This window comes from Furipterus horrens, unplaced genomic scaffold (assembly GCF_987537825.1).
Source record: "Furipterus horrens unplaced genomic scaffold, mFurHor1.1.pri manual_scaffold_1, whole genome shotgun sequence".
In the NCBI taxonomy this organism is placed as follows: domain Eukaryota; kingdom Metazoa; phylum Chordata; class Mammalia; order Chiroptera; family Furipteridae; genus Furipterus; species Furipterus horrens.
This window is the reverse complement of record NW_028327171.1, coordinates 107826516-107845009: the sequence shown is the minus strand read 5'-3', so window position 1 is coordinate 107845009 and position 18494 is coordinate 107826516. Positions and strand designations below refer to the sequence as shown.

The following is an 18494-nucleotide window of genomic DNA, read 5'->3' as shown; positions in this document are numbered from 1 at the left end:
AAAGATTAAAACTCAGAATGACATTTGGGAGGTATGTTGAGTTATCTTTGTTCTCCCTGCCACTTGTTGTTTCCATCACAAATTGGTTGGGTTATTATTTTTAAATTGTGTATGTATATATCCTAGTAGGTTTGGTAACTCAACTTATTGAGCTACACAGTTAGAATACATAGTACCTATGAAGGTAAAATTCTAAGTTGGACAGATACAAAGGGCTAGTGGGCCTGCTACTGATTGATGGTGAATGTAACCAAGGATATCTTACACCCTCACAGTTAACTTGCTGACTTAATTAAATGTAATAATTCCACACACAGCTTAGAATAAGCAAGTTTTGCTTATGTTGTCCCTTGGAGACTTATAGAACAAGATAGCCGGAAATGGAGATGAAAATTTCCACATGTCACAGATACTGGCAGGAAACACAAGACTCCTGGGTCAGAGACAAAGGAGTCTCTTACTCATACCACAGCAAGCAGCGTGTACATCAGCATATTTGTCTTGGTTCTCCTTTGCCACCAATTTCCATGGGGTGATGTGATGGACACAGATGGATGCTATGCATGCTATATAGGTTTAAATTTCAACTGAGGAACACTGAGTTGGTGGTTACATTGTTTTGGGTAGTAAGTAGTAAGCAAGCCTGTACTTGTCTCAGGGGAAACATTACCTTATCCCTCAAGGTTGCTCAAGGTTTCACCCTGAGAAATAGCCAAGGTAAAGAGCTTAAGTCAAGCCTTACTTTCTTGGTACAGCCAGCAAGAAACGTAGGAGCAGAAGAGACGCATGAAGGACTGTCTCTTAACAACGTAACCCATAAATTGTAGATCAGCATCTTAGGGAGAGCAAGGTGGAGATGAGTTAGAGGGTAGATTTGAAGGAGCAGATGAGAGATATCTGGCATTCTGGGTCACAAGCATTAAATTCTTATTTGAATTAGAGTCAAATCAGCAGTCCTGACCTGTGATCACCTTACAATATTCTTACTGTCCTTTCCCTAATACTTTCATCATCAGAGAGTAAGACCTACTTCCCACAGAACAGTCCCCTTTAGGGCTGCAGTATTAGAAATTACTTTTCATTGGCTTACTTTGAAAGTTGACTCATTAAAAGCAGAACTTTCCTTTCCTTTGGTTCAATGACTCTACCTTTTCTAGTTTACCAAACTGTGGCACTATCTCAAAAGAATATCTTTTTGTGTGTGGTTGGCAGCTGTTAATACCATGTTATCACAGTGCTCAACGATACACAAAAACCATACTTAGTACTTGCTCTTTCCATCTCTCCACAAGTAAGTTAAATCATAAATAGAATTTTAAGGAATCTGTTACAGTATGTTAACTAGTATCTATATATAATTTTAATTTTAGCATACATTATTTTACTATTTTATGTTAACCATCTTCTGAGGCATGGTCCCATATGTACTTCCTGCCTAGGACCTGCCTGATCACTTAAGTGTCTATGAAATCAAGCCTGCATACCTTGGTGCATAGTAGGAGTAAGGAAGCAGACAGGCAGTTCCAGAAGTGCATTGAGCTTATGTATAGAGTGTTCTTGACAGTTAAAGAGAACTTTACATTTGATAACTGTTGAATGCTGTGGGCACGTGACTCTGGTGGAGTTAATGTACATATATTGCTGCCCTTACCTTGGGGAAATAAACCACTACAGGCAGGATACTTTCAGCATTGATTGCCCCCATCTAGGCCAGGTGTACTTTCACATATTTCAAATTATAATAAGCATCCAGCAGTACTTATCCAAAGTAGATGTTTGTTCTATATTTGGCTGGCAGGAATTATCTTACCTGTCAGACAATGTGTGTACACCTAAGCAACAGTTTTGTACAGCGGCTGGAACTCAAAGACTGAAAATCTTCTGTGAACTGAATAAATGAATGGGTTTCTTTCATGATTCTAGTTATCTACTGACACCTATTAGATGTATTGCCATCCTAATTTGTTAAGTAAAATTTTCATATAGGGTGCTTTGGTGTGATGAACAAGAGCAAGAAAATATGCTTCATCTGTATTTCTGTAACAGGGTCATTTTGTTGATCATTTTTGTTTGTTTGTTTATTTTAAAATTGCATAGTAATATAAATGCAACCCTTTATATATCCATTTATTGTTTTCAACTTGCCTTGGACAATTTGGTTTTCCAATTTTTTTCTCAATTACAAATCTTCATCATTATCAGTAGTTTCATATGGACTGAATTAATAAAGGAGTAGAGTAAGTCATTTTAATTCTAAGGCTTTGGTTTTTAAGAAATATGTTTGAAGTTCAGTAATTTTGTTGAATGATGACATCTGCTGGTAGAAGCATAATATTATAGCTCAGCTTTATCAGAGATTGTGAAAACGAACCTTTGAAAAGAAAGTGAATGAGAGCCAGTGCCTGGGACCTGTGAGTGTGAAATCTGAGAATTCCTCAAACCAGACAATTCTTGTCTTATTTAATCCAAAGGAAATCCAAGAGTACCCATGAATTAAGAGGAAAGAAAGAACTATGTACGGCATGGCCATGGGATTTTGGATTTCAAAGTTAAAATATTTTAGAAGATACTTTGCCATTTGATTTACAGTAAAATTATATTTCCAGTTAGAAATATTTTTTACATAAATGTTAATTAACCAGTTTTGTTGTAGCTTATTTATTCAGATAATAAAGAATGACTATGATTGCTTCAAGGGGGGAGGCATACTTTGGGGTTTATTATTGATATGAGATGGGTAATTTGTGAATATAAAGTATTTACTTGTCTGTCTTAAGACTTTGCAGCCATTTGGTAATATAGATAATATTTACTGAGTTCTTACTGTGTGCTAGACATTGATACTTTACAAGTGTTATTTACTTCTTTTTTTTTTTAAAGTATATTTTATTGATGATGCTATTACAATTGTCCCAATTTTTCCCCCTTTGTCCAACTCTGCCTGGTATCTCCCTTCCCTCTAGCAATCCCCCTCCTTAGTTCATGTCCATGGGTCATGCATATAAATTCTTTGGCTTCTCCATTTTCTATACTATTCTTAACATCCCCCTGTCTATTTTGTTCCTATCAATTGTGCTTCTTACTCCCTGTACCATTTCACGATTTCTCCCCCATCCTCCTCCCAGCTGATAACCCACTAAACGATCTCCATATCTATGATTCTGTTCCATTTCTAGTTATTTGCTTAGTTTGTTTTTGTTTTTTAGATTCAGTTATTGATAGTTATGAGTTTGTCATCTTTTTTTAAATATGCTTTATTGTTTATGCTACTACAGTTGTCCCAATTTCTTTTCCCTTTGTTCCCCTCCACCAAGTGACCCCCTCCGTCCATTTGCCCACCCCCCTTAGTCCATGCCCATTGGTTGTGCATATAGTTCTTCTCAACATCTTCCTATCAACTCCACTCCCTCCTACTATGCTTCTTAATTCCTGTACCATCTCCCTCCCTTTCCCCCTTCCCCCTCCATGCTGACCTCCCCCCAATATGTTCCCCATACCTATAATTCTTTTCCCACTCTCGTTGCCTACTTAGTCTGCCTTTGTTTCAATTCCATAGCTTCTGTTGTTGGTTGTTGTGATACAGTTTTCATTTTAATGTTCATAGTTTTGATCCTCCTCCTCCTAAACAAGTCCCTTTAACATTTCATATAACAGTGTTTTGGATCTGATGAACTGCTTCAGTTTTATTTTGTCCTGGAAGCACTTTCTCTGCCCTTCTATTCTGAGTGACAGCTTCACTGGATAGCATAAACGTGATTGTAGGTTTTTGCTTTTCATTTCTTTGAATATTTCTTGCCAGTCCCTTCTTGCCTGCAGAGTCTCCTTTGAGAAATCAGCTCATAGTCTTATTGGGACCCCTTTGTACGTAATTCTCTTCTCTCTTGCTGCTTTTAAGATTCTCTCTTTAGCCTTAATCTTTGACATTTTGATTATAATGTGTCTTGGTGTGGTTCTCCCTGGGTCCAGTTTATTTGGAACTCTCTGTGCTTCCTGGACCTGTAAGTCTATTTCTTTTCCTAAGTTAGTGAGTTCTGCTTCGTTATTTTTTCACATAATTTTTCCATTTCTAGTTCTTCTTCTTCACTTTCTGGCAGCCCTATGATTCGGATGTTGGCCTGCTTATAGCTGTCCGATAAGTTTCTAAGCCTCTCTTCATTTTTCTCACTTCTCGTTTCCTCTTTCTGCATTGGTTGACTGTTTGTTCCTTCCCTGTGTTCCGATTTGTTGATTTGATCCCTTGTTTTCTTGCCCTCACCACTAATTTCGTATATATTTTTGTTTATTTCAGCAGGACTAGCCTTCATTTCTTCCCCGTCTTGTTTAAGATCTGCTGTTAGGTCTGTAAGCATTTTTATAACCAAAGCTCTGAACTGAGCCTCAGAAAGATTTCCTGTCTGCTGAGCCATTAGATTAGATATTTGCTGTCTGGTCAGCTGCATCACTGGGATCTCTATCATGATCTGTGCCATCCTGACAGTTTTGTGTTTACCTTTTCTTCCTGGGCAGGGCTGTCACACCTCCTACGCTATAGGGGGCAGAGCCCCGTGCACTTGTCACAACCGGGCAAGCCTTTTCGCCATGCTGTGGCATTTTCTGCGGGGGGTGGGAGTCCAAGATGGATTCTTAACGTTCACTCTCTGCTAAGAGACCAGGAGCCTTCTCCTCCATCCCCACCCCCTCCGGGCTTCACAGTCCAAGACAATGGAGGTCTGCCTTCCCCAGCTTTGGAATCGCAAGGTGACGGGTCTGGTCTGCAGCTGGGGCTGCTCCCCAGGCACTTCTCGCCTCTCCTTAAATACGGGTGTCTGGGCTTACTGCTGTCCTGCCTCTGTCACTGCTGCTGCCACGGACAGCACAACTTGAACTCTCCTTCCTGGCTTCGCCCCTCCTACCTGTCCGGACGAGCACTTCTTCTTTATAACTCCATACGTTGGACTTCCATCTATTTTCTGGAACTTCTGGTTATTTCTGGTTTTGTGGTAGTTGTATTCCTTCTTAGTTGTGGAGGGAGACGGAGCATGTCAGTCTAGGCCTCCATCTTGGCCGAAAGTCTCCTGTGTTTGTTTGCTTCTGTGTCCCAGGGAGAGCTGTTGCTCCTACTACGTTGTAAGGGGCAGAGCCTCATGTATTCGTCAGTGATGGGTGACCTGTTTAACCACTTTGAGGCGCTGTATGCAGCGGAGGGGTCGAGAAGGAACAATGCCGCTTGCCCAGCACTTGCCCCTTTTCCAGGCACCTCTCCCACTTCCACACCGGACTGGCGCCCCTCTAGCTGCTGCCCTGGCCGTCGTTCCCAGAGTGGGTGGGTCTGTGGGTGTTCTAGGACTCTGCTGAGAGACTGGCATTTTCTGCCTCCATCCCAACCCCCACTGGTTTGCACAGTCAAAAGCAATGAGGCTTGATTTTCCCTGGTGCTAGGGCAGTGAGCTGTGCAGTCTGGTGAGGAGCTGGGAATGCTCCCCAGGTGTCCCTCCTGACTTTTTAAAACGTGTAACTGTGCTTTCCGCCAGCCTGCTGCTGTTGCCGCTGCTGCCACCACTACACTGTGTCCCCTCTGCCCCGGCTCCGCTCCTCCTACCTGTCTAGATGAGTATTTCTTCTTTATATCTTTGTTTGTTGGACTTCCAAGCACTTTGATTTTCTGGAACTTCTGGTTGTTTCTAGTTTTGAGGTAGTTGTATTCCTTCTTAGTTGTTCAGGGAGACGCAGCATGTCTGTGCCTCCATCTTGGCCGGAAGTCAGTTTGTCATCTTAATGTTCATAGTTTTCATCTTCTTCTTTTCCTTAAATAAGTCCCTTTAATGTTTCATATAATAAGGATTTGGTGATGATTAACTCCTTTAGCTTTATCTTGTCTGGGAAGCACTTTATTGCCCTTCCATTCTAAATGATAGCTTTGCCAGATAGAGTAATCTTGGTTGTAGGGCCTTGCTTTTCATCACTCGGAACACATCTTGCCAGTCCCTCATTGCTGGAAAAGTTTCTTTTGAGAAATCAGCTGACAATCTTATAGGTACCCCTTTGTAGGTAATTCTCTGCTTTTCTCTGGCTGCTTTTAAGACTCTCTTTATCTTTAACCTTTGGCATTTTAATTATGATGCGTCTTGGTGTGGTCCTCTTTGGGTCCAACTTGTTTGAGACTCTTTACTCTTTCGGGACTTGTATGTCTACTTCCTTCACCAAATTAGGGAAGTTTCCTTTCATTATTTTTTCAAGTAAGTTTTCAATTTCTCGCTCTTTCACTTCTCCTTCTGGCATCCCTATGGTTCGGATGTTGGCACTTTTGGAGATGTCCCAGCGTCTTTTTATTCTCTCCTCGGGTTTTTTTTTTTTTTCTTTTTAAAAAAATTCTTGTTTTCTCATTCTGCTCTGGTTGAATGTTTATTTCTTCCTTTTGTTCCCAATAGTTAATTTGAATCCTGGCTTCCTACCCTTCCCTGTTGGTTCCTTGTGGACTTTTTAAAAATTTCACTTACTGTCGCCTTCATTTCTTCCCTTATGCTTTTGCCATACTCAGTGAGTTCTCTGAGCATCCTTATCACCAGTGTTTTGAACTCAGCATCTGATAGGTTGGCTCTCTTAGTTTCATTTAATTTTTTTTCTGAGGTTTTGTTCTCTTCTTTAATTTGGGCCATATTTCTCTGTCTCCTCAATTTGGCAACCTCCCTGTGTTTGTTTCTGTGTATTCGGTAGAGCTGCTTTGACTCCCTGTCTTAGTGCACCTGTTAAGTTGTATGAGGCAGATCGTTAGGTATTCACTAGGGTGGGACAACCTGCTTCATCACTTTGTGGCTGTGTATGTGGGGGAGGAGTCAGAGAAAGTACAGTGCCGCTGCCTGGCTGCTGGAGGCTTGCTCGGTACTCATTGTATTTCCAGTCACTTCACCTCCTTCCTGCATTGACTGGCACCCTTCTAGATGTTGCCCTGGTGGTGGTTCCCAAGGTGGGTGGTTTTGTGTATGTCCTAGGACCGTCTAGGCCCTTTAAACAGACTCTGCTGAGAGACTGGCAGTTTCTTCCACCACCCCAACCCTCACTGGTTTTTATAGCCAGAAGTTATGAGGCTTTATTTTCCTGGCTCTGGAATCCTGGTCTGTGCAGTCTGGCCTGGGGCTGGGATTGCTCGCTCCCAAGGTATCCCTACTGATTTTTATCCACTACATGTGAATGTGGGACCACCCATTCAGCCGGCAGTCACCACCTCACTGCTGCCATACCCTATCCTCTCTGCCCCAGCTCCCTGTCTCTGCCCCTCCTACCCATCTGGATGATTGTGGCTTCTTTAAATCCTTGGTTGTCAGACTTACATACAGTTCAATTTTCTGACATCTCTGGGTGTTTTTTGTTTTGAAATTAGTTGTGATCCTTATTATGGGTACACAAGGAGGTGAAGCGTGTCTACCTATGCCTCCATCTTTACTGGAAATCTTTATTTATTTCTCACAATAACCTTATAAAGTAGGCAGTACTTTTATTATCATTTTTTTGATGAAGAAAATGAGGTCAAGACAAGTTAAGTAATTTGCCCTAAGTTACTCGGCTAATTCATGTCAGAGCTCATATTCAGGCCTGGGAAGTAGGTTCACAGGAATAGATCATCTTAAAAGGAGGCATATCTCAAGTCAAAATGGAAGTATCTAATATTTCTAACCATTTTCATAGTCAAATTTTAATTTAGTATTTTTCCTAAAAATTTTTTCTACCTTTATTGGTTATAACATTTAATCTGATTTTACCTTTTTGCTTTTGCATGTAAGTTTTATGCTTTTAGAAATCTTTTATTTTCAATATACTATATTTGTGGAATTTCACATCAAAAATTTAACTGTTTCACTTTTTAAACAACTAAGGAATAACTTTCATAAAGCATAAATCTCAATAAATTTTTGTATATGTATACTCCCATTGAATCACCGCCCAGATGAAGATATAAAACGTTTTCAGCACACTCCCAGGCTCTTACCTCATCAGTATCCTCATCATCATCTGTCCCTTCATCCTTCAGTAACTATTTTTCTGACTTCTATCTCCATTGGATAGTTTTATCTATTTTTTAACTTAATATATTTTCATTTGTACACTGTGCAGTCTTGTGTCTGACATTGTTCATAAAATGTTATGTCTATTAAATTCATATAAGGAGTTGTGTATATCCGTAATCTGTTCTTTTCCATTGCTGTGTACAGTTTATCCATTTCTGCTAGTCATGGCTATTGGGTGTTCAGTTTTTGGCTACTACAAATTAAGCTGTTGTGAACATTCTTGTGTACATCATTCAGTATACATGAACACTCATTTCTGTTAGGTTTATACCTGGGATACAATTGCTATGTCATAGAATATTGGTATGTTCAGCTTTGGTATTATCTGCCAGAAGCTACATATTTTTCTAAATTTATCTTGTATCCTGATAACCTATGATCTACCAAGGACACACTCATTTCTGTTAATGGTCTTTAAAAAACATTTGGGAAGGATAAGCAATGTAGTGTAATTGAAAGTGATATATGATTTGTATAGACAATATGTGCTCTGGGATGTTGAAGAACAGTCACTGGAGTGGAATGATTGGAAAGGCTTCATGGAAGAGGGAGGACTTCAGTTGAGCTTTATTGAGTGGGTAGAATTGCATTGGAAGAAATGATTCATTATGAGTAATGTTATAGAAAGATGAGAAGCACTTGTTTGGGGTCTAAATGGGCCTGACTGGAGTGAAAAAATTGAGTTGGGGGTGAAGAGAAGATGATTGAGAAAGTGGGTATGGTAAGGCTGTGGAGACTTTAAATGCCAGGTTAGGATTTTGTTTGAGTGCAGTGGCTAGAATGCTTTTATTCTTGTTCTCAAAGCTCTGATTGATTTTATTTTTAAATCATCAAAGCATCAGAATTGTCAGAGTTTTCTGCTTTTTAAATTTCATTTCCCTGCAAGAACATGAAACTGGATAAGGAGCAAGGTGAAAAAGTTTTATTGGATTTTAGAGAAAAATAACACCCTCAAGAGGGGTCTTTTAATTGAAGGAGAGATTTTGCAAATAGCATTTAAAAGAGAGTTTAAAGACTAGTATAGATAATTTTGACTGGAGAACTTAATTGATTACAAACTAAAAAAAGAATTTGAGGTGATTTTCTTTAGGGTTGATAGAGGTAAAACCCTTTTGTAAAGTATATAAATAATTGAGCTACTTCTGAGCTAATAATATCTTATGATAAAAGTTTTTGAAGAATATTTCCATATGTTTTTTCCTTCTTCCACATTAGTATCTTCAGATTATAAGAAACAGATACCTAATGAAACTTCTGGAAATGAAAGAGGCTCCTCAGATACACCACAGAATTGGTCATTCCAAGATCATTATAGAATGTATTCACCCATAATATACCAAGCCCTCTGTGAGCATGTACAGACTCAAATGTCACTGATGAACAACTCGGCTTCAAAGAATAACCCTAATGGAATTCCTGCTGTACCTTGCCACACTGTGTCAGGTTCTGGTTAGTATGAATAATGTTTTTAAAAGCATGAATATAAACTCTTAAGTTGACTGGTTATTGTATAAGTAGTATAAGATGTGAATGATTTTTTTATCCCTCTTACATTTTAGACTCTCAGGCAACTTCACATTCTAGTTATGGCTTTTCTTCCACCTCAGTCCAGTTACCTCAGCAGCCACCCGGCCCTCCAACGATTCATTCTGTAGGTAACAGTTTATATACTATACAAGTAACTTTTAGAAATTGTCATCTTAAGGGGGAAAATTAAAGTTACTGATTATATCTTAATGCCCTATGATGTGTAAAGATCAATTATTTTTTCCAAGTTATTTTATTACCCAAGTTGTTTTACCTATTTATTAAGGACAATGGTGAGGGGAAAAAGGGTAAGGAGATCAGTTGAAAAAAGAAATCACTCATACCAACCAACCAAACACAATTGCTGTTAACACATTGATAGAGCACTTTCTAATCATTTAATTTTCTGTGTAGATTTTGTTTTCTGGTTTTTAATTAAGTTTGTTTTTAAAAAATGGAGTCATAATTAAATTTTATACTGTTTTATGTTCTGCTTTTTCCACTTAACATTTTATTATAAACATGTTTATATATTTATATACATTTTGTAAATTTTTAATAAGTTGATTAGACTTTACTTAGTGGATATACCATAGTCTGCACAACTACTCCCCTCTGGCAAACATTTAAGCAACAATCAGATTTTTACTACCATTTCTGTAAAAAGTTTTTGTATGTTTGAGCTTATTTTCTTGCAATTAAATTTCCCAAAGTGAAAGTTTGTTTTAGTCCCCAAGGGGACTAATTTTTGATGCCTTTACCCTTAAACCATGTGTGATTTTCTAAATAATCGATTTTAGTCATGGCTTTATAATGTTCTGATATTGCTGAGTAAACTAATTGACTTTTTAATAACTATAATATTGTGCTAGAGGAAATCCAATTTAATCTGCTAATCTATAGCTCCATCCTGAAGAAGTAATTTTCTAATATTTCTGATTTGAATTTATTATAATTAATGCCATGTTCACATTTTTGAAGACTTAACTTGTTTTTTTTTAATTTCTTTAGGAAGTTCAGACTGATGGTGACTACCAGTTTGCATCACAACATAAAACAATTTCTGTGAACTGTACTGATGTTCTAAGGAATTCCGTTAGTACTGGTCTCGGAGTTCAGTGTAGCCTGCCCAAAGCTGACAAAGCAGCCATTCCAGCATTTCAGCAGCTGTATCTTGCTGATGGAATTCTGCCACAACAAAAAGTTTCCAAGGAACCAGACCTATTAAAGTGTTTCCAAACATGTATGAATCTGTTGCATTCTTACCCGGACAATCAGACACACCAAAGCCCCACTCTATTACAACCAGCTTTCTTGGCCACTAATGAAGAAAAATGTGTCAAAGAACAAATTGGAGAGGTCACAAATGAAGGAAAGGATTTAAACATACATGTGCGAGATTCCAGAATAAAGGGTGTCCAGAAAGCAAAAAATGGGAACCAGAGTGCTGAAGAAGTTAGAACTATAAAGTATTTGTTGGGAGAGCTGAAGGCCCTGGTAGCAGAACAAGGTAGATGAATACTTTATAATTTTCTGTAGCCGGTGTTAATGCTTTATAGCAATGCCATATTATTTAGTCATCATTTAAATTAAGAATAATCAATGTGGAGTTTGTGATAGTCTCTATAGAAGTATGTCTTGAGTTAAGTAGGAAATGAGTTCGGTTAGTTTTATTTTTATTTTTTAGATTTTGATCCCTCTACTGTGGATTTGAAATGTACTAGGGAATATCAAACAATCTTAGTTGCAAGTGTGTATTCATTCTACTTGATCAAAAGGGATCTTGAGAAGATTCAACCAAAAAGGATTTATAGAGGTAAACTTGTAGGGGTTAGAAGATCCCCAAAGATTATTACCTCCCTAGAAGAGACTCGTAATTAATTCTTTTTTATTTTAAAAAAGATGCAGAGATTTTCTCCCCATGATTTCTTTAATAACCAACTATTCTGATTAATAAATCTCACTGTGAGAGGTAACTCAAACCTTTTTATGCCGTTTTCATTTTACTTTTGGGATTTTTTAAATTAAATCAAGAAAAATGTCTTAGGTGGAGTTATGAGATATTTGAGCCAGGCTGTGTTCATTTGCTTCCATTATGTGTTTATATTCTAAGTAGTACTTTTGCTTAAGACCCTGGCTGGTTTGGCTCAGTGGATTGAGCGTCGGCCTGCGAGCTAAGTGTCGCTGGTTCGATCTTCCAGTCAGGGTACATCAGAGAAGGAAAACTCTGACTCCAAAAAACCTCCGCTGCCTTGCGGCATACCTCTTCAGGGGAAAGGCTAAGGGAGTAAACCCCGACAGAAAATCCGGAGCCGGAGTCCCTAAGGCGGTTTGACGTTGTAGTCAACACCGGCAACTCCTGCGGCGCACCTGAAGCCAAGCTGTATTGACTCCGTCTTTCCCTTGGACCCTTCAGCTGCGAAGAGAGGGGGGGTCTGCTGCATGGGCAACAGCAGACCCTCCATATCACCCTGCCCAGGCTCTGTAGCTTCAGCTTCACTGGAGAGGACACTCCAGCATCATCGTAAGATGTCGATTCAACACGGGAGGAGACAGATACCGTGTCACTCCCGAGTCGGACTGCACAACCATTCTCGGCGGTGCAGATAGACTCTTAAGAAGCTACACCATCGTCTCTCGAGACGGACGGCTGCCGACGACGACGATCCGACGACGACTTTTGCTTAGAGGGAGTTAGAGATTCGTCATCTTAGAAGTCATAGTAATTAATTGGGAAACACTGCTTGAATACTGAATATTTGCAGATAGACAAAATATCAATTCTTTAGTGTATCTATAGGAATATAGCACTATTTTTCCAAAGGTTTGATACATTAAAATCTGTTTTCAGACCTTCAACTTATCACTATTCTCTCAACCAAATACTTAATCATAGTAACCATAATAATAATAACAATATTAGCTCTCAGTTATTGAACATTTACCCTATGCGTGGCATCGTTCAAAGTGTTTTATGTGCATTATCTCATTTAATCCTCACAGCAATCCCATGAGGTGCTGTTTATTGCTCCCATTTTACAGATGGGGAAACCTAAGGCTTGGAGAACAGTTTCTCATTTAATCCTCTTAACAGCCCTATGAAGTGCTGATATTTCTATTTAACCATGAAGAAATTTAGGCTGCAAGAGTTAAGTAATTTGACTAAAGTTATATTGCTAGAAATTGATGGAGCCAGGTTACTGCCTCCAGCACTTAGGAGCGAAACCACCGTACAGGACGGCTTAGTAATTGGGCATTATTGTTTACTGTATGCATGTACTTCTCATTGGGGTGTTAAAGTGCCCATGGGATTGAGTTATTTCTTGTTACTTAGAATGTATCTCCTACCTCTTTTGGGTATCAGTTAATATTATAATTATTAAATGTTTTCAGCCTATAAAATATTTGAATGGGAATGAAAGGAGAAAAACAAAAGGACAAAAGATTTAAATTCTACATTCTACCTGTGTCTGCCACCTCGAAAACCATCCACTTCACCCAGTTACTAAAAAAAGGGTACTGCTTTTGATGCTACATCAAATGAGGTGTGGCTGGTTGTGTTAAATCTTTGTAAAATTAAATAATAAAACCTTATCTTAGTAGAGACCCTCCCTTTTATTTTGCCAAATTGAATTAACTAAAGGGAATTATTTACAACAGAATCAAAGACTGTGTTGTAAATGTGAATACTGTTAGCAGTTATAGGAAACTGTTAGCAGTTATAGGCATTTGGTAGTCTTTTGTAATGTGAGCTCAGAAATAGATGTAAACTATCTTCCTATTAGACTAAGTGTGGAAAATCACTAATAATGCTGTGACTTAAGATTAAGCTTTAGTTATCTGAATTTAATTTCTTTGAAAATTTTCTGAATAAACAGGTAGCAGGAAAGAGGAAAATAGGGTTTGTGTATTAAATTTAGAAATAATTGCATTGAGTTTATAGCAAATATGTACATATCTGAAAATTTTCTTTTTTAGTAATATACATGAATAATCTTATTCTTACCCCATAACAATTTACAATATGTTTTTACTCATTTTTTTCTGACTTTTGTAGAGGATTCAGAAATTCAGAGATTGATTACAGAATTGGAGGCATGTGTATCTTTGCTTCCAGCAACAAGTGGAAACACAAATATTCAAGTTGAAATAGCACTGGCCATGCAGCCTCTAAGAAGTGAAAATGCTCAGTTACGCAGGTAAGCATTGCTCTGAATATTTTTGTCTCTATGCAGAGATGTTCCATGGCCAGAACAAGGGTGCCAAATGAGACCTCTAGGGCTCCATAAGAATAGGTTTACTGTCTTACTGTGTAGATTTCTACTTTGTCTTCCCCATTTTCCATACATTGCTAGCATTCTCCAACATTTCCATTACTGCTGCCCACTGGTACATATTTTCTCCCTCCTCTTTTACCTCTGTTATCACTTTGTTGGTAGTGTATATAGAGAAAAATGACGTATTGATGCCTCAAGGTATTTATCAGGCTAGCCTAGGTTATACTGCAGTAAAACGAAGTCCAGAATCTCAGTGGCATAACACAGCAAAAGTTTATTTCTCCCTCACACATGACCAGCATGGATCTCTTATCCTGTGATTCAGGACTTAGTTTTCCTTCAGCATAAGGCCATTGTCTCAGTTTTTTTCAGTAAAAAGAGAACATGGATATGCCACACTGACTTTTACATGACCCAGCCCAGAAGTGACAATCTCACTTCTATTTTGTAGGCTAAAAAGAGGCATATGACCCTGCCTAATATAAATATCTGGGGCATAAATTTTTCCCATATTTCCCACACAGGAAAAGAGAACCTGATAAGGGTGAGCACCAGCAGCCCTATCACACTCAGGCATAGAAAAAAATTTATTTCAATTTCTTTTGACCATCATAACTTATATTGAAATTATAGTCTTAATATGTTTAGGAAAGATGTAAACCAGGGATCTAATCTTGAAATATAGAAGTCACTTACATATTATCAATAACATCTTAAATTTGAATGTTTCAGTGGTGACTCCAAGGCCACCACCTCAGTATCTATTTATCAGTATACTTTTCAGAGAAATAGAGCACATTTTCAGGTGTGTCTGCTGCACTGTGGTGTGAGTGAGCCCTGAGAAGGGGTTGCGGTTACATGAGCAGTAGACCTTGTACCAAATAGGACCTGGAACCTTCACAAACATTGTCAAGAAACTGGAAAGCAATAAAATAGATTCCTGGTTGTAAAGTAGCATAAATTCATGGATCTGGAGCCTACAAAGACATGACACCCAATGAGATTTACTTGCTTAGGATTATTTATCTAACAATCATTTGTCTCCAGATACTATGATATATGTCAAGGTTGCAGGGTTTAAATTCTAATAATATTGTCTTTGTTTCTAGCCTAAATGATCTCTATAATAATAGCATTAGTTTTTCAAAATCAAAACCAGATATAAATAATATTAATAGCCAATATTACTTCTAACATTTATCGGATGTTTTTTATGTGCCAGGGTATTAACAACCTTTATATGGGTCATCTCTTTAAATTCTCACAACAGCTCTATAAGGTAGGTTAATGTTATTCTCATTTACAGATGAGAAAACCAAGACACAGAGAGGTTAGGTAACTTGCCCAAGGCCACATACCTAGAAGTAACAGAAACAAGAGTCAAACCTTGGCAGTTTGGTTTTTCTAGAGCATAATCATTTTAATTTCTATACTTCTACATTGCCTCAGTGAGGAAGTAGAGACTCATTCATTTATACTTCAATATTTAGGTGTATTTTGTGAAACAAAAGAATTTACTCTAAGCATTTAAAATAAACAAGCATGTTTTTAAAGATACAACTATCAAATCATTGGCTTCTTAAATAAATGATGAGAACTTAGTCTCAGAATACTCTTTTAATATTGTGATCATGGGAAATATCAATGGTTAATTTCTATTCTATAGAACATATTAGAGTTATTTTAGGAGCTAATTTATAGACCCCTTAAGAAAATTATACTCACTATTTTATTGATCATTTGTTTTTATTTTTATTTTTAAAGTATTAGTTTGACATATTGAGCTGATTCTTCAGACTTGGCACCTGAGTTTTTGACTCTGTGCCTTTAGAGGACAAAGATTATATAGCATACTATTGCCACTATTTACTTGACCTTCTAAAAATGAAATTATTGAAAAATGAAGACTTTGTCTGTTATATGCTGTTTTTAGCAGAATTTTGCTTCCAGCAGAAGTGTAGGAATTTTTGTGTCTCTTTGGTAATCTTCATTTAGAAAGAATTATCAGCAATCTCCATTACAAATGAAAGTTGGAATGCATTGGTTCATTCAGAAGTGTTTTTCAGCACCTTTAAACAAAAAAGTTTTCTGTTTGAGCATTTAGAAACTACGTTTCTTTTTAGCCAGAAAGTGGTCTTTGAGTACTTTCTTGGAGTTTATTGCCATCTTGTGGCTTAAAAATATAGCTAGGTGGCCAGGACCAGGTGGTTCAGCTGGTTGGAGCGCTATCTGTACACCAAAAGTTTGCAGGTTCAATCCCTGTTTGGGGCACTATGGGAAGCAGCTGATGTATGCTTCTCACATTGATGCTTCTCTTTTACATTGATGTTTCTTTTTCTCTTTCTCTCTCTCTTCCCCCCCTCCCTCCCTTCCTCTCTCTCTAAAGTCAATAAATAGAGCTTTCGGTGAGTATTTATATATACAGTATATATTGCTAGGTGCATTGTTTCTATGGCAAATGGGCATTTTGGGCATTTGGGGCTGAACAGTTTTTATGTGGGATTCCTGACACAGCTCAACATTTAGCCTTCCTGGTCCCTATCCACAAAGTGTCAATAGTGCCCCATTCATTATGACCTCCAAAGGCCCTGGCATACTTCCAAATTTCCTGGATGGGGGTTGGAGGGGTTATACTTCATTTAAATGCCTTAATATTTGTAATGCAAGTTAGAATTCATGACCATTTCCTGATTTTAGACTCAAATACAAGACCATTATGTACCCACGCAGAACAAGAAGTGAAATGGGGTAGCATTCAGTCTTCTGGTTTGATCATTTGACAGATGGTAACATAATTCTTCCAGGTGGAAGCTACTAGAGAAAGAATAGATTATTTGTTTTTAATTTCACTTTATTTTTGAGTTAGAAGATATAATGGGAGAGAGCCAGTGAGTTAAGATTCAGACATACTGAATGTGTCATTTAGAGTCCATCTGGACATATGTATGGTACAAGTGGAACATAAGAGTAGGATTCAGGATAGAAGTATAGATTTGGGAGTTATTCACTGAATATGTTTTTATTGAACTTTTACTATATACTTGGCTCTGCTTTCATTACTGGAAACAATGATGATTAAAAGCAAGTGATTTGTTATCAATGTAGAAGTGATAAATTCACCAAGAAGGTGTAAAGTATGAACACAGCCAAGGGCGAATTGCTGAGAAATAACAGCTTTTTAGGGAATAATAGCTTTTTAACACAGGAAGGGGAGCCTGTGAAAGAACCTGAGGAGGAACGAATAGGGAAGTAGCAGGAAAACTAGGAGAGAATTATGTCACAAAAGCTGTGGGAAGAAATAATTTATAGAAGAAGAGATCTTTGCATGACATAAACTGACAAAAGGGACAAAGATGGATCAAGAATAAACATCATAAGCAGAATTGCCAAAAGAAAACTTGAAAAAGTATTTCACAGTCTCCAGGAAATTAATAGAACCCTTTTTAGAGGCAGAAAAAGAGAGATTGAGAGAGAAAGAATTCTTAAAGAATATAAAACATCTTTAAAAGGAAACGATGTGCTTAGTGAAATAAAAGAGAGAAGAAAAAAAAATTACAGAAATGAATACCCCATTAGAAACAAACAAAACAATTAAACATGAAATCAGGAATGGTATATTCCATAAGAACCTAAGCAATATGAAGGCCGGTTTGTTGTTTTTTTGGGTTTTGCTTCACCTCCCTCCAAATCGTTCTGCTTCAATTGCTACTAAATTCATAGTTAGTATCTTCTCATAGCATTAGCTTACTTCTCTTCCCAAACCTTTAAAAATAATTTATTTATTTATTTTTATTGTGGTAAAATGTGTGACATAATACTTATCTTTTAACCATTTGTTAGCGTACATTTCAGTTGTGTTAAATATATTCACAATTCACGTGTTCCTATAACCACTATATATCCAAAACTTCATCTCCAACATAAACTCTGTACCTATTAAACAGTAATACCCCTTATCCCTGCCCCCCAGGATAACCTTTATTCTCCTTTCTGTCTATGAATTTGAGAAGCCTGAAATTTTGTCTTTTTTTGCTGCTATATTTCCAGTGCTGAGAACTGTGCCTAGCACCCACTCTAATAAACCTTTGTTAAATGACTGCATGCATGGTAGATAAACTTTAAGAAATAATACAAAACAAAATAGAAAAGGAATAATTAAAAATTATTATAAAGAAGATGATAGGTATGGAAGAGAAACAAAGAATGAAAAATTGGCATACTTAGTATTCCTGAAAAGAGAATAGAACAAATGTATTAAGGACAGTATTAAAATGTATAAATAAAGGAAAATTTATTAATAAAGATGTGTCAGCAGATCAGTAGGGCAAACAGGATCCCAGAAAAACTATCAAAATGATCAACACCAAGACATATTGATGAAGTTACTACACTTTAGGGACAAAATAAAATTAACTTTTATAGCTATGTGTAAAGAGAAAAATATCAGGCTGGCTTTAGCCTTTTCACAGCAATATTAATTGCCTGAATATCATAGAACATCATTTACAGAGTTGTAAGGGAAAGAAAGTATGCCCCAAGAATCTCCTATGTGATCCAGCTGTCCTTTTAGTGTAAAGACAGCAGTCATGTTCTCAATTATGCAAAAACTTAGGAAATAGAGCACTGTTGGACTCTAAGAGAAAAAGAA

At 37.5% G+C, this 18494-nt stretch overlaps 1 protein-coding gene across 1 annotated transcript in view; it reads left to right on the top strand.

The window, feature by feature from the left end:
• The window catches only part of CCDC14 (coiled-coil domain containing 14), a 47537-nt gene that overhangs the window by 8805 nt on the left and 20238 nt on the right, over positions 1-18494 (top strand). Inside the window, exons 6-9 of the mRNA XM_090277610.1 lie at positions 9258-9491; positions 9602-9693; positions 10581-11079; positions 13627-13768. Coding sequence (XP_090133736.1) covers positions 9258-9491; positions 9602-9693; positions 10581-11079; positions 13627-13768 — 967 coding nt within the window. The remainder of the gene's footprint in view (positions 1-9257; positions 9492-9601; positions 9694-10580; positions 11080-13626; positions 13769-18494) is intronic.